An 18,296-nucleotide genomic window follows, 5' to 3' on the forward strand; every position below is an offset into this window, starting at 1 on the left:
GCGCTTAACGGATGAGGGATGACCCACTGTGTCCAACCAAGTGGCAAAAGCTGCAGTTCCTTGAATGGCCACTTGTCATTTCCCATAGACCCCCATGTTAAAATTCCCAACTTTCTAGCAGAAATCAATATCTTTACAGCCTCGTTCAAAAAACGGTTTTGGTCTCTATATTCCCCGTTCTTGACAACTGTAGGCGGGTGAATTTTTATATAACACCCATTTATACAGTCTATGGCTGGAAAAAGAAGTCAGATTGTATGGAAGTCAATGGGAAAATGACCCTACTTCTTACTTGACTTATTACCTCAGTAAACACTTTAGTAATGAGTTTATAGTCTCAATCACTAGTTTCAAGTCTTCTTCAATACAGCATGATGTTCATTTTGTAAATGATGGTAGAGTAGAGTAAAATAACGATAAAACAGGCTATGCATTGGGTCGTGATTGACAGCTCGCCTGTCCAGTGATCATGCAGCTCGCCGAACATGGACCAATAGCAGGCTGCGCTGTGGCTCTGTCCGGTCTAAAAAAAGAGGCGATGCTCAAAGTCCCAAACTTGAGGGGACTCACTAAAAACATAATTTCACCACAGAGGAGGAGGTGGTTGGGTTTAGGCATGGGGTCACCGAGGTTATGGTTAGATTACAGTCACGGCTATAATCAGGCTCTGTAAAGTCATGAAAAAGTGATCACATGACTCAATGCGAGCCAATGAGAATGTGCATCAGGCACAGAAAATAGGACGTGAGGCAAGAATGCCATGTTTTTAGGTAGTCCCAAACTTGAGGCTTCAGAACAGGAGTCCACAAACCAATAGGTGACGTTACGGTGGCTACGTCCATATTCTCATACAGTCTATGTGTCCACCGGCAGCGAGACTACCCCTCTGACCTGTCCTGGCCAGTTAAAGTGAACCTGGGAGACTACGCGCTGTTTTGTGTATGTGCTGTTTCCATGTCCACCAGCGAGTGGCTGCGTCTCTGTGTCTGTCTCGAGTTAGGCCATGCCAGGTGAAAGAGCATTAATCACAGCGGGACACCGGTGAGGGGACAGCGAGCTGGGGAGAGAGCTGGAAAGAGAATCAGGCAAGGGAGTGAAGAAAAGAGAGAAAAGAATAAGATAGAGGCAGATGTAGGATGAAGTAAAAGGGCAGAGAGATGGATGCAACGAAGGTGAAAGACAAATGGAAAGCAGGGCTAGTCAAGAGTGCGAGGAAATTCTTTGGCATCCAAAAATCCAAACTGGATCATCTCCTCAGAGGGCAGTTTGAGCCTAGACTCAAGACTAAAAGCACCCGGGACCCATCTAGCCCCACTGCCATTACATTGCTTAATTTCCGCATGGAATGAAATGATGTAGTGTCTTGTATAAGCCTGTATAAGCACTTTGTTCTTTCACTGATGACTGACTTTCATTGAACTATATTAAGCTGTTGATTTCCTGTCTGGTCTTATCATTGGTGCTTCTCATCTGCATGCCATATGATGCAGAGAGTTAAAGGCATTTGATGTGTTTTTGTAATATTGCTTATGTGTTACGCATTTTTATTTTTGATTGTTTTAATAGATGTTTCTTTACTGTGTGTCATTACTGTAACCCCTATATCTGCAAAGCAAATCCCCCTTCTGGATCGTTTTGAATTGAATTGATATAAATTGAAATGGCAATGGAAGCAGGGATATATTAACAGCAAGAGGCTTCACATACACACAGTGAGAGGCAGAAAACAGACAGCGGAGGCCAACGGAGCTGAATAACACCCCCCATCCTCCCCCACATCACACATATGTCAGGTCTTCTATGGAAAATCTGCTTTTATTGATCCCAATAAACAACACCTGCCCTCTGTAGTGAAATGAAATACGTGTGAAAAAAACGCCAACAGATCTGACTTGGCAAGAGGTCCCCAGCTTTTATGATTCTGGAGAAAAGAAAGTGAGTCCCTGCTTGAGTTACGGGTGACTCAGATTCATTTCAGTTCATCCTCTTGCGCTGCCCAATATGCTATAATAAAGTGACATTTTGTGTGCTTACCACACGCCAGATTCATAATGCATTACATCAGCCTGTTTTTGGTTGATGCTACAGAATGCCTCGACTCCTTTTGAAAAGTGGTTCTGAACGCTCTCCAGTGAAAACAATGGGCCTGAAGTCAGACTGCTCTGCTAAAACAATGAGAGAACTGTTCCTCAGCCTTTATCATTCAAGCAGACCTCTCTCTGAGAGAAATACAGCTGCTGCTGGATAAAGTATGTCTGAGGCATCCCACCAAACAAGGGCTTCTCTTTCAGCTCCTTCAATAGCAAATTGGTGGCTAAAGCCCTGTCAATGTACATGGAGTTTTACACAGAAGGCGGTCAGTTACCTGAGTCAGACAGCTGCAGAGAGATGCATCTGTACCTGAGGGAATATCACCAGCCAATAAAGGCCCAATGACAGCAACCTCTCTGTTTGTGTCAACGAAGCCAGACATGAGGAGCAGAATGAGGGCAAAAGTATATTTCACTGTGGTTTCACACATATTCAGCATTTAAATGTTTTTATGAAAAAAGATCGATTTTTGGCCGTTCTGGGGTTTCATCAGATGTTAATCAAATAAAGCCTTGGCTTTCAGTCTGTGTAAAGATGATTGTGAAATTCAAACGCTAATGTAGTTTTGAAGCTCATGAAGGTAGGGTGACAAGCAGAACTACTAGCTTCGTTTGTCAGCAAAGCTTGCATTCCTCGTGTTGCCAGGTTTGTCAGCAAAGCTTGCATTCCTCGTGTTGCCAGGTTTGTCAGCAAAGCTTTGCATTCCTCGTGTTGCCAGGTTTGCCGTTTTCAATGTACTTGGAAATAATGCTGTAGGACTTAAAACTCTGTTTATGAAGTTTGTCAGGGGTGTATTGTGGAGTTTTGTTATTGGTTTGTTCTTTTGGACTACCGGTAGTTTCATTGATCATTGGGCCGTTTATGGGTTGCGTTTACTTGGCACTGGGAGGGTTTTCAACACTTCTGTGTGTTCTGTGCTGTGTGTGTCTGTGTCTGAGTGTGTGTGTGTGTGTGTGTGTGTGTGTGTGTGTGTGTGTGTGTGTGTGTGTGTGTGTGTGTGTGTGTGTGTGTGTGTGTGTGTGTGTGTGTGTGTGTGTGTGTGTGTGTGTGTGTGTATGTGTGTATGTATGTGTGAGAGAGAGAGACAGAGAGAGAGACAGAAAAAGAGATTGAACTGATATTATTAAAAGACATAGAAATGAATTCCCGTGGCGTGAAGGCAGAAATTGCTAGATTACTAAACTCAATTTCTGTAAGAGGAGCAGTGACTGACACGCAACAGGCTGATATAATATCAGACTAATTTATTTCTAACTCCGGTGCTACATGTAGCATATCAAAACATCAATATATCAAGGTCAAATTGTGTATAATCAAATGAGATGGTTGAGACGATTGGGAGCCAGTCGTATTGTTAGTTTCTCAAATGGGATGTTTCTAGTTATTTGTTTATTATAATTACATTGCTGTCTCTATATTGAAATACTTAAAAGTTGACATTCAACCTTCCCAAGTTGCATTACGAGGACTTGAGCTTCTGTTCTAATAACCTACTGACCTTTGCCCTTTGACCCATCCCACGTTCACCCTGAGAGATTTGTTGGCTTGCTGTTTGAATATGCCAGTTGACTTTGTGACTGTCACGGTCTTAAAGGCTGGACAGTACAGTCAAATATCTGAGGTATGTTCTGAGTTAAAGGCGACCATGTCTGTTTCCTGGATGGCAACACCCCGGTGTGTGTGATTGAGTGGAGCAAACACATGGGGAGGTGATTTACACCTGCAGACATCAGCCCCCCTCCCATCCCCCGTCTCCACCTCTTTGATAGCCCAGCCTCTCTCTCGTCTTCCCTCTCTCCTCACGTTTCTCACCTCATGGCATCATGCCATCCCACGCGTGTCGGTGACCCGGGCCCGAACGTGGCCCCATGGCGAGAGATACACGCGAGCGAGCCAACGCTGGGCCCGGTGGGGCTGTGAAAACCATCATCTCTCACACACACGCGCACGCAAACGCACAGACACACACACACACACACACACACACACACACACGCAAACGCACACGCACACGCACACGCACACACACACACACACACACACACACACACACACACACACACACACACCTCAGCAGCCCCCAACACAGCCTAATTGGTTTCATCTGTGTCCCCGCTGGGCCGGCATAAAGGTGTGCAAGGATGACCTCATCACACACACAGGGCCCAGATAGGGTTTCTGTTATTTCTTGCTCTGTTAACCTGTTAGGAGTAAAGCCATGTGTTTCTATAACACCACCGCAGCATCTGACTCCAACTGTATTCACCATCGATGTCCTTCATGTCAAGGCAATGACCTTCCTTCACGTCATAGAGGTCAACACACAGTATGCAGTCATGGAGTGTTGCTAAAACATATTGATTGTACAACAACAAAAGAGCATTTCCAAGATCCAGCTAAGGGCTAATCCCGTTTGAAATGAGATCCATAACAACAGCAGCCTAATACTGTTCATGCCTAAACTTAATTTACAATACTAACTAATCTGGTGGATTATTAAAGTACTTGGTGAATAGGGGCAATTTTGTTATACTAGGCATCTCGCGCGCTCGATTCCTAGCAGCTCACCAAGCTGGCCCTGCAGCTCGCATTCGCAGCTCGGCTGCTGTGTGGCCTTGCCTGCTCTATTGGCGCGCGCACAATGTCTCCCTCTCTCTCTCCCTCAGTCTCTCCCTCTCTCCTCTCTCCCTCAGTCTCTCCCCCCTCTCCCTCAGTCTCTCCCCCTCTCCTCTCTCTCCCTCTCCCTCAGTCTCTCCCCCCTCTCCCTCAGTCTCTCTCCCCCTCTCACTCTCCTTCAGTCTCTCCCCCTCTCCTCTCTCTCCCTATCCCTCAGTCTCTCCCCCCTCTCCCTCAGTCTCTCCCCCTCTCTCCCTCTCGTGAGACGTATCAGTCTCTCTCGTGAGCCTCAGACTGATGACATCACTGATGACATCATCACTGATGTCACTCATCAGTGTGTGTGTCTGTCTCTTCTGTGTGTGTTTGTGTGTGCATGTGTCACTTTCCTATCTTTCATCACTGCTGTTATTTTGCACAGCCTGCTGTAAAGTAATTTATTTTCAGATGTTTTTAATTAAAGTTTTTACTTTATGTAGTAGTGCAATTGTTGGTTGCCTTTATGTTTAATACCTTTCATTTTATATCATACCTTTTCTTTGCTGTATCCTATTTGCTGCTGCAATGCCCCGGGATCATCAAAGATCTAATCTAATTTAAATCGTTTTTGCAAATAATTCTTAGTGTTTGTTTTAACCAGTTTAGGCATCAGGTGGCGGTTTACCGCATCAAGAAGACAAGACCAACAGTGTCAGTAAGGCCCCTGACACACCGAGCCATGTCGGGGCATCGGTGAGCGTCTGTCGTCACCCTAGTGTTTGCAGTGCCTCGCACCGTTGCCACTAGTCGGCGGCTTTTCCAGCTGATTCAGCATGTTGAATCGGCGTCAGGCCGTGGGTGAGAGAAATCATTCTGATTGGCTAGTGGTCAGCAGCTTAAGCGAATCAAAACATTCTTCTCATTTTCCAACTTAATCTCATCTGATCATTCCAATACACAAATAATTTCACGACGACAAAGCCCCTTGAGCATTTTCCGCCTCCGCCTCTTCCACAAGCAAAAGACCAGGCTGACAACACCAGTGCCATTTGCCACTTTGTATCAGACATCTTCTCCATTAGAAATAGCTACTGTATCTTATGAAACGGTGGTGAGAAAGTGGTGAGCGAGAGTGGTGTGAAAATGGTAGGCAAACGCTGCTTTGTCTCATGTATCTGGTTTGTATATGTGCAGTCCTACAGTAGGTCTCTCACAGATGCACAACGTACATGCTAGTTGTCTCATGTATCTGGTTTGTATATGTGCAGTCCTACAGTAGGTCTCTCACAGATGCAGAACGTACATGCTAGTTGTCTCATGTATCTGGTTTGTATATGTGCAGTCCTACAGTAGGTCTCTCACAGATGCAGAACGTACATGCTAGTTGTCTCATGTATCTGGTTTGTATATGTGCAGTCCTACAGTAGGTCTCTCACAGATGCAGAACGTACATGCTAGTTGTCTCATGTATCTGGTTTGTATATGTGCAGTCCTACAGTAGGTCTCTCACAGATGCAGAACGTACATGCTAGTTGTCTCATGTATCTGGTTTGTATATGTGCAGTCCTACAGTAGGTCTCTCACAGATGCAGAACGTACATGCTAGTTGTCTCATGTATCTGGTTTGTATATGTGCAGTCCTACAGTAGGTCTCTCACAGATGCAGAACGTACATGCTAGTTGTCTCATGTATCTGGTTTGTATATGTGCAGTCCTACAGTAGGTCTCTCACAGATGCAGAACGTACATGCTAGTTGTCTCATGTATCTGGTTTGTATATGTGCAGTCCTACAGTAGGTCTCTCACAGATGCAGAACGTACATGCTAGTTGTCTCATGTATCTGGTTTGTATATGTGCAGTCCTACAGTAGGTCTCTCACAGATGCAGAACGTACATGCTAGTTGTCTCATGTATCTGGTTTGTATATGTGCAGTCCCACAGTAGGTCTCTCACAGATGCACAACGTACATGCTAGTTGTCTCATGTATCTGGTTTGTATATGTGCAGTCCTACAGTAGGTCTCTCACAGATGCACAACGTACATGCTAGTTGTCTCATGTATCTGGTTTGTATATGTGCAGTCCTACAGTAGGTCTCTCACAGATGCAGAACGTACATGCTAGTTGTCTCATGTATCTGGTTTGTATATGTGCAGTCCTACAGTAGGTCTCTCACAGATGCAGAACGTACATGCTAGTTGTCTCATGTATCTGGTTTGTATATCTGCAGTCCTACAGTAGGTCTCTCACAGATGCAGAACGTACATGCTAGTTGTCTCATGTATCTGGTTTGTATATGTGCAGTCCCACAGTAGGTCTCTCACAGATGCAGAACGTACATGCTAGTTGTCTCATGTATCTGGTTTGTATATGTGCAGTCCCACAGTAGGTCTCTCACAGATGCAGAACGTACATGCTAGTTGTCTCATGTATCTGGTTTGTATATGTGCAGTCCTACAGTAGGTCTCACAGATGCACAACGTACATGCTAGTTGTCTCATGTATCTGGTTTGTATATGTGCAGTCCTACAGTAGGTCTCTCACAGATGCACAACGTACATGCTAGTTGTCTCATGTATCTGGTTTGTATATGTGCAGTCCCACAGTAGGTCTCTCACAGATGCAGAACGTACATGCTAGTTGTCTCATGTATCTGGTTTGTATATGTGCAGTCCTACAGTAGGTCTCTCACAGATGCAGAACGTACATGCTAGTTGTCTCATGTATCTGGTTTGTATATGTGCAGTCCTACAGTAGGTCTCTCACAGATGCAGAACGTACATGCTAGTTGTCTCATGTATCTGGTTTGTATATGTGCAGTCCTACAGTAGGTCTCTCACAGATGCAGAACGTACATGCTAGTTGTCTCATGTATCTGGTTTGTATATGTGCAGTCCTACAGTAGGTCTCTCACAGATGCACAACGTACATGCTAGTTGTCTCATGTATCTGGTTTGTATATGTGCAGTCCTACAGTAGGTCTCTCACAGATGCAGAACGTACATGCTAGTTGTCTCATGTATCTGGTTTGTATATGTGCAGTCCTACAGTAGGTCTCTCACAGATGCACAACGTACATGCTAGTTGTCTCATGTATCTGGTTTGTATATGTGCAGTCCTACAGTAGGTCTCTCACAGATGCAGAACGTACATGCTAGTTGTCTCATGTATCTGGTTTGTATATGTGCAGTCCTACAGTAGGTCTCTCACAGATGCACAACGTACATGCTAGTTGTCTCATGTATCTGGTTTGTATATGTGCAGTCCTACAGTAGGTCTCTCACAGATGCAGAACGTACATGCTAGTTGTCTCATGTATCTGGTTTGTATATGTGCAGTCCCACAGTAGGTCTCTCACAGATGCACAACGTACATGCTAGTTGTCTCATGTATCTGGTTTGTATATGTGCAGTCCTACAGTAGGTCTCTCACAGATGCAGAACGTACATGCTAGTTGTCTCATGTATCTGGTTTGTATATGTGCAGTCCTACAGTAGGTCTCTCACAGATGCACAACGTACATGCTAGTTGTCTCATGTATCTGGTTGGTATATGTGCAGTCCTACAGTAGGTCTCTCACAGATGCAGAACGTACATGCTGGTTGACTGTCGGCTGTAGTCTTTGTGGTGTGTTTTGGCCCTGACACAGGTGACGTGAGGCGACGCAACAGTCAGCCTTTGTTGCCGCTACAGTAGTTCTTTGATGTCGGTTCGGTGTGTCTGGCCCTTTAAACTGACTGAAAAGCATCATAAATTGATTTCCTGATTGTCTAAATCGTCTGGCAATCACGGTGTTCTCCTGTGTGCCAAACCCCACCCATCTGGTATTCCAGGCAGTTTAAAACACTAAAAAAAAACATACTCTGTTGATCCGATTGTTATTCCAAGTAAGAAATCAACTCTCTCCCCTCTGGGTGTAGTCTTACCGTGAATGGCTTGGCGGATCCCTTGTCGTCCTTGCCTGAGATGACTTTGGCATTCTTCCTCGTCTCCCTCAACCTCTCAATGGACGGAGGCTTCACCAACACTATGTAGGGTTTAAACTCGGCCGTCCGCAGGTGCTTTATCGTCTGAACAGAGAAAAGGGAAGACATATATATACTGTATCTCAAAGTGCTGGAAGAGAAGTGTATGTGTGTAGGAATTTGTCGAGGGGTTCAATAACAGAAACAAACCCTATTCCCTGTCTAGTGGATATATGGCACTATCACAGCATGAGTCAAGACACATGTCTCTCCTGTCTGCTCTTTGTGGATGTACTTTCTTGTGATGACCTGGAACTGTTGGCAGGGTTCCCACAGTGGCACTGATGCAAAAGTCCATGACTTTTCCATGACTTTCCCTAACCTTTATTGTGTTTAGCAATTGTACTTATCAACATTATTTATAGATTTTATTACACATTCTAAATTGACGTATTTGTTTGTATATTGTTGGATGATACTGTGTCTCTGCATACAACAAGCTGCTCATAACTAATTGCCCCTAGTGGGATTAATAAAGTTGTTTGAAATTGAACTTGGAACTAAAGCCGATGCGCCTCCAGGCCTTAAAAAACATCATTCCTTCCTGGTTTGTTCATGTTGTTTTTCTAGAGGAGTACACAGCCTTCTTTCCACTACAGTTAGGCTGAAAACCACCATGTAATGCAATGCAACGTTTGAAGTTGTAAAATACATTCCTGGAAAGTGACCCATTTGTAAACGTCCCTGATATTCCCCGACTTCCCCTGACAGCAGTACACCTCTCGAAAACACTAATGATATTCCAGAAATTCCATGAGCAGTGGGAAACCTGACTGATCGTCAACATGTGCCTGTGTTTTTGAAACACGGTGTGGGACAACCGAAGATTCCTGGTACCACGATCGGCACTCCTCGCTGTGCTCACTGGCAGCCAAACCCACGACTGATAGAAGCAAGGATGAGAAGAGGGAGGAGAAGAGCCATGGGGGGGACCATCTGTCTCCATCGGGGAGGTTGCTTTCATCAGCCAGCATGGGGGCAGCAGACGACATCACTCACCAACAACATAACATGTTACTGACACGGCTGCTGAGCTGCACAATCAGCCTGGATGGGGCTCACAGTAGAGGTAGGGTCGGGGCGGGGGGGACGTACGCTAAACCTACTGTAAATATGCTCACATGTGCTCACACAGGGGCCAGGGCACACTTTCAAACACGGTTGCCGAGGGCTGTGGGGCTGCCTCTCATTGCCTACTCTGGCCGGGCGGTTTGAGAACATGCCAGGGTAATCTATATAATGGCGTATTTGTGCCTGTGTGTCATTATCCACTGAGCGAAAACAAACAGAGGAGCGTCTGTGGGGCTGAGGCTGGATGATACGGGCCTGGCCCTGGATAATGGGAATCGTGCTCCGGGGGGGTTTGCTGGAGCTCAGCGACATGCCGGCCACTTGCGTAAGGGGGGCGTGCTGATCGCCACCACCCAAGACACATAAGCCAAAGAGGAAATCTTCAAATAGAGGAAATTAGCGGTAATTGCTCCCTCAAAATGCCCCTTTAAAAGCCGCTCTGGTAACCCAGTAAGCAGCCAAGGCCTCTTCGACCAGGGAGATCTGCTTCCGAGATAGGTGGGACGGAGGTGCCAAAAAAGGACTACAAATGCAGGGGAAGGTGGGATGGCGAGGAAGGAATGGAGAGGTAGGACACGCTTTGCGGGCTGGTGTCACTCACATGAGGCTGGACGTCCAATAGGCACACTTTGTTCTTGGAGAGGACGGAGCGCACCGAGTCCAAACTCGTCCCGTAGTAATTCCCTTTGTACTCGCCATGCTCGACGAACCTGAGAGAGAGAGAGTGAGAGAGAGATAGAGAGAGAGAGAGAGAGAAGATGGAGACAGAGAGGGCAACTTAAAGCACGTACCAACAGAAAAGGTTGCGTGAGCAAACCCCTACTTTGATTAGTATTTAATGCAAGACTAACGACCCCCAGGGTGTAACATTAGAATCCCATCCTAATCTGGTCTACTGTGTGCACACAGTCCTGACATTCAGCTTAGAAATAATGACATATAAAAGCCATACAGATCCACAGGGACGGGGAGATTACTCTTTCAACCGCTGACAGATCTGAAGATAGCATTCTTCAGCAGAACACAAAAACCAGACGTTCTGGCAAAGCCGGTTTTTATATAATCTCCTATGTTACCCTTTCAATCAGTAACACCTGTTTGTTCCAGAGCGACCACAAAGCCCCCCAAACGCCAAAAACCTTCCCTCCCCTAAGCCGGGGGGGGGGGGGGGGGTTTAGGCCGGCGAGCGACGGGGCGCGAGCAAACAAACACTTTTCCACGAGATAATCTCCCCTCCTTCACACCAATCAGCTGTCATGACATATATATATATATATATATATAAAAAAAAAAAAGGGCAGCACTGTATTTTTAGTGGCCAGCGAGCGAGCAGAGTAACGACGTGGAAAGAATTTCAAGCTAACAGGACGTGGTGGTATGCTGCTCATGACGAGTGACGGACAAAATGACTGCCTCACTGTGCTTGATGCCATGTACAAAATGTTTTATAGTAATTGCCCATGTAAGAAAGTTTTACTCGGCTTTAGAAAAAAGCCTCATATTGGGTTATGGGAAATTCATTTAACAGCGTAGGACAGGCTCACACCTTGCCACATACTGTACTGTTTGTTGTGAGAGGAGATGGAATATAGATTTGGGCAGTTACAGTATAGGAAGGAATGCCAGTGGAGGTTTGGCTATATTGAGCTTCAACTGTATGGACGCTTGCCATTTTTCACCATAGAACAGGGCTTCCCTTGGGAAAGCTGTTTCACGCTGCCTGTGCACACGTTGCGACAGCCCCGTCCGTTCTTGAGCGTCTTTTTGGATTTGGCCTCCTGCGGGGAAGCAGCATTGTTTCTGCTGCATGCAACGAGGCATAACGCAAACAGGCCCGTCTCACTCCGCGCCTCCTCAGCTGCCTTGTCATTTGGTGCCGCGAGTGTCCCACGCATCACGGCCACATCACAGCTCTGTCACTCACCCCGCCGACTCCCCGAAAAACATCGCATGCCTTCGACCCGCACCGCAACACGGCCGAAAATATACAAACCCCCCTCTCCCTCCTTTCCTCTGCTAGCTGACACTCTATACGCACTCGTCACCACAGGCTTCCTTTTGTGTTGCATGTGTGTTTGCGTACGTGCACAAATTTGTTGCTTTTTCCCCTCTGGCTCGAAAAAGGCATCAATAACTCTTATGACGATTACAATTTGCGTTTCAATTTGTCGGGCCGCAAATGTCAAGGCAGGCTACGGCGCGGCTGGATTCTGAGCGACAGAGGGGAAGAGGGAAGCGGAGATGATGGGAGACCTCGGGGCCAGCGTCTGGAGATGTGATACCGACGCAGGGCCGGGCCTGTCAACACCAGCTCACAGTCAGTTACACAGACAGAGGCCGTGTTAGCGCAGTGGCAGGTAGTGAATGTCAGTGAGCTGCCTGTTACACTGCCTCTAGTGGCTCAGTGGGGAGAGGAGCCGTTTCCATGAGGGCGACAGGACTCAAATCTCAATTATGCTTAATAGAGCTTTGTTCACTTAGCAAGACAGATGCAATGTAGTTTCAGGGCCTTTTGTGTTTTAAACACTGCAAATATTGTTCTTATTATGAACATTTGGGCTGTTTATCCACTGTAGAATCTGATTTAAAATGAGTTAATAATGCATTTTGAAATATCCAGACAGCAGAAATAACTCGTGTTTGGACTTCACATATGGTTACTGCTCATATCTATACAATATCCTGACATGCGACGTGACTAGTGAATCATCTGACAGCTGTCCATTTCTGACTAGATATTTTCCAACTATGGTTTTCAGAATCAGAATAAGCTTTATTGGTCAAGTATGTACACATACAGTACTAAGAATTTATAAAGTGGTCCCATTGTGGAGTTGGAACGCTCCAAACAGGAAATCTGTGCCTCTCATGATCAGAGAGTATCCACTATCATATTTAGATCATATCTTAGAATATTCCAGCAATAATATCTCTGGATTCGTAGGGTTTTTGTGCAGTGCTGAATGTTTTGGATACCAGGACGTGTCTTGTATTTGCAGTGGACACCGCTCTACCTACTTGTTGTTCTGGATGTCGGTCTCAAAGAGGTGTTTGGAGATGAAGTGGTACTCCACGCCGTCGCTCTCCTGGCTCCTCTTGGCCCGGCTGGTGTCTGAGAGAGAGAGAAGAGGGGAAGAAGGAGAGAGGAGGAGCCATTACCTCCAAACCCAGACTGTCTGAGTGACTCACTGTTGGGGCAGAACCCATCTGAACCCAGCCCCTTATTAACATCGCTGTAAGTCTGAAACACAGCCGCTGCGCCATGCCAACCCTTGTATATATGATTGTGTAACAGCACTATAAAATACACAACCTGTAGCGCTCCAGCACTAAACCCAGACACTTAAGTGACATTCAGTAGTGGTTTACTGCGCCTTATTAAATGTGTCTCCTGTAAAGGCAGCTGCAGTGGCTTCAGAAACAGAAGCCGTGGCATTAGCCACCAGAGTTAGCCGCTGTAAGGTAATTGAGTTTGGGAGCTCTCATTAACATCAAGTCCCTACATTTACTTGGCCATAAAGCATAAAGCCTTGCCGTTAAAGGGGAGGGTTGTGGGGGGAGAGGGGGGGAGCCGGTGGCACGTGGAGGGAACGCGAGCGGGGCGACTCCGGCGGATTTTGCGAGGGTCGCGGGGTCGACGAGCGCGGCGGCTCTCTTCAAGAGCGCTACGAGAGGTCGGAGGTGAGCGCCGTACGCCCCTCAGACAAATTGTCTGCACGCTCCGGCCAGCTCCAAAACAAACCATTAAACTTTTATCACCGCTCCTGCAACCAAACCTGCCAGCTTTTTTTTCTCTTCTCTCTCCCCTCTGACTTTTTCTATTTGTCAGCATGTGTTGCGGCGGTAGACTCGTAGGGACACAAACGTCCTTTTTCAATACATAGCCTTTCCTTTTTCTTGGACAAATCGGCAGGGTTCATGGAAAACCAATGGTGTGATTTATACAACGTGTCACTCAGTCTGAGAAGGAAAGACGGCCATAAATCCAGCTGTAGCGGGGAAGACACTGAAGGAGATGAATGACTTTCTGTCAACAACCGCCTGACAACAGTAGGAAAAACACAAGAGAGAGGGCCAGAACAGCCTTGTCATAAGATAACATATATTTATGCCTCCCATTCAGAAATGTGTAACACACATTGCCAAAACACAGCCTCTCAGTACTTAGGACCGACAGCATCCACCATGCATTATTTTGGCATCTGTTTTGTGGCACAGAAAATAATGACGGTGCAACAAAAGAATGCGCATCCATTCATTCCCAAATCATGGAAAATATCAGTAAGGTTGGATTGGAATCAAAATGTTTAACCCCCTACTCTAATGGCTTATTGCAACGCTGCTTGTGTTACTTAGACGGCTGGTTTACATTTTACAGCGACAAGCGAGGGGGTGGGGGGGGCCACAAGCCGGTGGTCTCCCAAGCTCCTCTTTTCAAATGAAGGAAAGGGGGCAACGCTTTGGGGCTTCATCTGAAACAACAGCAAGTGTTAAACACATGCATGTGGCCGTTGGCAGTAATCAAACATAAAAAAAGGGAGGGAGAGACGAGATACTTTCCGAGTCTCCTTCCTCTTCAATGAGAGCCAGGATTTGTGCCATACATCTTCTGTATGGGTCAGGATCCCACTGTCTGGGCTCTATTAAGCACGGCATCACGGGTCACATTTGTGAGCAATTAACAGGCCTTATGGAAAACAACAAGGCCCGGCCAATGGGATTTTAATACCAGGGACATTTCAAGTGTCAGACTTCGACTGGGACACATCCATTATGCCACACGGCATGTAACAAACATGGCAATTAATATCAACAGTCCGCATATTTCCCTCCCACTCCTCGTCGCAGTTTCCTCCCAGGCCCCAGATGGTAACTATGCAATTACGAGTGCCATTCGCCCTGCTTTAACATATAAATCAAACGCGTTCATGTGTCCCAACATGTTGGCTTTGGGACATCTCAGAACTGCTCAAAACGTTGAAAAAATAAAAAAACGGTTGCCAGTGCTGAGAGAGCCAGTCGTAAGCGGGAGCGTTGGCCGGCATTCAGAATTATGGCAAGCTGTCATTTGGTCCTTAACAGGAGAGGGAGGGAGGGAGGGGCCAGCGAGGGAGGGAGACAGAAAAGGAGAGAGAAAAAGACAGAAAGAAAGAGAACTAGACAGAGAGAGGGAGAGCGAGTGAGTGAGTGGCCCAATGCCAAATCATGAGGCAGTGGAATGGCTTGTCTTCAGGAGGTAGAAAAGCGCTGTTTCCTCCATCACTCTGAGCTTGTCAGGCGGACTGTGAAAAGCTGACAATTACACAGGAGGAGAACCAAGTGCCTGGGCCCTGACTGGACCAGCACCAGCACCAGCCGCCCTGCCTGAAAGCTGCCCCGCATGTCCCACACTGCTGTGTGTGTGTGTGTGTGTGTGTGTGTGTGTGTGTGTGTGTGTGTGGGTGTGTCTCAGACTGGACCTTCATCGCTCAAGCAGCACACACGTTCGCACACAGTGTGAAAACTGAACTGGCACCAGAAAGCTAAACATCCTTCACGCAAAGTGATTCTTTTGATTTGTTGCTAAAGACTCACGGGGTGCACCGGGCCGCTGTGCAGCCGGAATGAAATCTGGCGTCTGGTGTGCTTACGTTTCTCTGCCAATGTGTTTGGTCTAGGTGCACACATGTACAGTACCAGAGGCTTCTTGGGTGCACATGGATACAGCAGAGTGCAGGGGCAGGGGAGGCAGCTTATCTCCATGACTGAAAGGCCAAAGTGTCAGTTATTTAATCTTTAACGAGCTTCTTTCCTCCAAAGGAGGGGCATTCACTGAGGCCTAAGCACTTTACAGCAGCCAGTCTGGGCCCTAACCACTTCTGCTTCTTTTTCTCCCCAATTGTACTTGGCCAATTCCCCCTGCTGTCCCGGTCATTGCTCCACCCCCTCTGCTGATCTGGGGAGAGCTGTACTAGCACATGCTTCCTGCGATACATGTGAAGTCGCCAGCCGCTTCTTTTAACAGTAGCAGGAACATGCTATTCCCCCCCAGTTCCCCTCCCCCCGAACAGGTGCCCTGACCGACCAGAGGAGGCGCTAGTGCAGCGACCAGGACACATACCCTTAATCCGGCTTCCCACCCGCAGCCAATTGTGCTTGTATGGATGCCCAACCAAGCCGGAGTAACACAGGGCTTGAACCTGCGGCCCTCGTAGGCAGGGAATCTACTGTACTGCTGCTGCACTACCCCGTCCCCGACGCCCACCCCTTCTGCTTCTGTTCATTCTTTTCAATAGGAGCGCGATGGTAAACTCCACCTACCGCACCACCGGCAGACAGAACTTGGCCATTTAAGTCGTTCCCAGTAATTGTATCTTCTACTGTGCCAGTGAAGACAAACCAGATCCTGAAAAGTCATATGTTTGTCCACCTGCTCTTGTTTCCCCATCCAATTAAGACAAAGTATTGAATAAGTAAGAATTTTCCTCTTCTGACTGACCATTTTGGATTAAGAGAAAAGAATGTACAGCCAAACTTTGGTTTGGCTGGGCTTTTCCAAGTCCTTGCTTGGCTCATTCATTTACAGCAGGAACACATTCCTTTATATGTAAAGTACAATTAGGGATGCATGGTATTGGAATGTTTGCCGATACCCAATATGCCGATATTTTCCAATTCCTTTGGCCGATTGCCGTTGCCGATATGTGCACGCATCCCCCCCCCCCCACCTAAATTCAGAGAACATCAAGTCTCCAATGTAGTGGAATGAACACATTATTATCCCTACTCTTATCGTGATGGCCCACTAGCAGATGACTTGACTTACTGGCAGATGCGGACATAAACACAATGCTTTTCACAATGTACACATTCACTTTCACACAAAGCATTTAGTCAAGTATCGAGCATTTGGGCATAATTAAAGTGTCATTTTATCAGCCTGTCATATTGGGCCGATGGCGATATTTCATTTTAAAGCCTTTATCGGCCGATACCGGTGATGTGCCGATATCGCCGTGCATCCCTGACTGACATCCCACAATGTGCTGTGGCTTTTTGTAAGCTACAGTGTGAACGCATACATCCCACAATGTGCTGTGGCTTTTTGTAAGCTACAGTGTGAACGCAGCACGAGCAGGAAGCCAAATGGTGTCTTCATTCCCTTTAAAAGCCATTTGCCAATAAAAAGTGGAACTGAAACCACGGTCTGGTAGAAGGCTTATAGTGGACACAATGAATAAAACACACACACACGCACACACACACGCACACGCACACGCACACGCACACGCACACGCACACACAGACGCACGCACGCACGCACGCACACACACACACACACACACACACACACACACACACACACACACACACACACACACACACACACACACAGACGAAAGAAGAAACACATGTAGAGGCAGAACCGGAAGACAAATGGAATCTACTGAAAGATGCTCAGCTAACGTTGGACTTACGTGGGATGGTCACGCTGAAGTGCTGGGGGTCTGAGATCAACAGCTTCCGCTTCAGTTCGTTCAAGCCAACCCCCATGGGACCTACACACACACACACACACACACACACACAATTGGATCATTAAAATGACATACAATAAGTCACAGCATCCATCACCGCCTCTCCGCCATCATCACGAGACGCAGCCGAGCAGAGCGGGCTTCCGTCACGACCCACGCTGATAGATGGAGGCCCAGGTCAAATTTCAATATCCGTGATGATGGTGCTTATACTGAGCGCACGGGGCACATACGCACACACACCATCCGTTTCTTTGATGGATGATGGTGGCAGGACTCACTGGCTGAGACCTATGCCCTGCCTGCATTAGGTATGAGGCTGTATTAGGATGAGGTGTATAGCGAGAAGCGGGGGGAAAAAGAAAGAACGAAGATCAAATAAAAAATGAGAGTGCGAGAGCAGCGACTGGCCCTGTCAAGAGAGCACTCTGTCGTGTTTTCCCTCCCGACAGGCTGCTGATCCCACCAGGCAGCTGGAGGCAGCTGGAGTTTCCATCGCATCCCCACTGGAGAAGCTGGAGGCAGCGTGTGAGAGAGAGAGAGAGAGAGAGAGAGAGAGGAGAGGAGAGATTGGGGAGTATTGACTATGATATTGATTTGTCTGCGTCTCCAGAAGCTTGTGCCTTTTCCAAAACATAAGCTCCTGTAGTGTACCTGAACTCTCCCTGCCGTAAAGCCAGCATCTGACAAGGGGGCAAAGTTCAATGTCGACCCATATGAGCAGAGAATTTTCACAGGAAGATATTATGGCACTGTGAAAATTCCTACTAAAACAGCTTTGGAGTTAGTATTTACAGTGATGTGGTTATATATTTCCTATTTAGGTTGGACATGGAATATTTTGTGTAATCTCATCTGATGTTAGTTCCGTTTTTGGTATTTCTACTTTCTGTCATTATTTTCAATTTGTTTCACCTGTTATGTTATTGTCCGGGTCTGGTGACTGCCTCCGATAGAGAGCCAAAGTCCCTCCCCTTCCAGTCAGACCCTGTATGAG

At 46.7% G+C, this 18,296-nt stretch overlaps 1 protein-coding gene across 2 annotated transcripts in view; it reads right to left on the reverse strand.

Moving 5' to 3' along the window:
* mpp7a (MAGUK p55 scaffold protein 7a) overlaps nt 1–18,296 on the reverse strand; it is a 218,194-nt gene that overhangs the window by 6,023 nt on the left and 193,875 nt on the right. For both annotated transcript variants that reach the window (XM_083660406.1, XM_083660407.1), the window contains 4 exons: nt 17,240–17,320; nt 12,801–12,894; nt 10,384–10,492; nt 8,613–8,756 (listed from right to left, as the gene is read on the reverse strand). In XM_083660406.1, the coding sequence (XP_083516532.1) occupies nt 8,613–8,756; nt 10,384–10,492; nt 12,801–12,894; nt 17,240–17,320 (428 nt within the window). The remainder of the gene's footprint in view (nt 1–8,612; nt 8,757–10,383; nt 10,493–12,800; nt 12,895–17,239; nt 17,321–18,296) is intronic.

This window comes from Poromitra crassiceps (genome assembly GCF_964638095.1).
Source record: "Poromitra crassiceps genome assembly, chromosome: 2".
In the NCBI taxonomy this organism is placed as follows: domain Eukaryota; kingdom Metazoa; phylum Chordata; class Actinopteri; order Beryciformes; family Melamphaidae; genus Poromitra; species Poromitra crassiceps.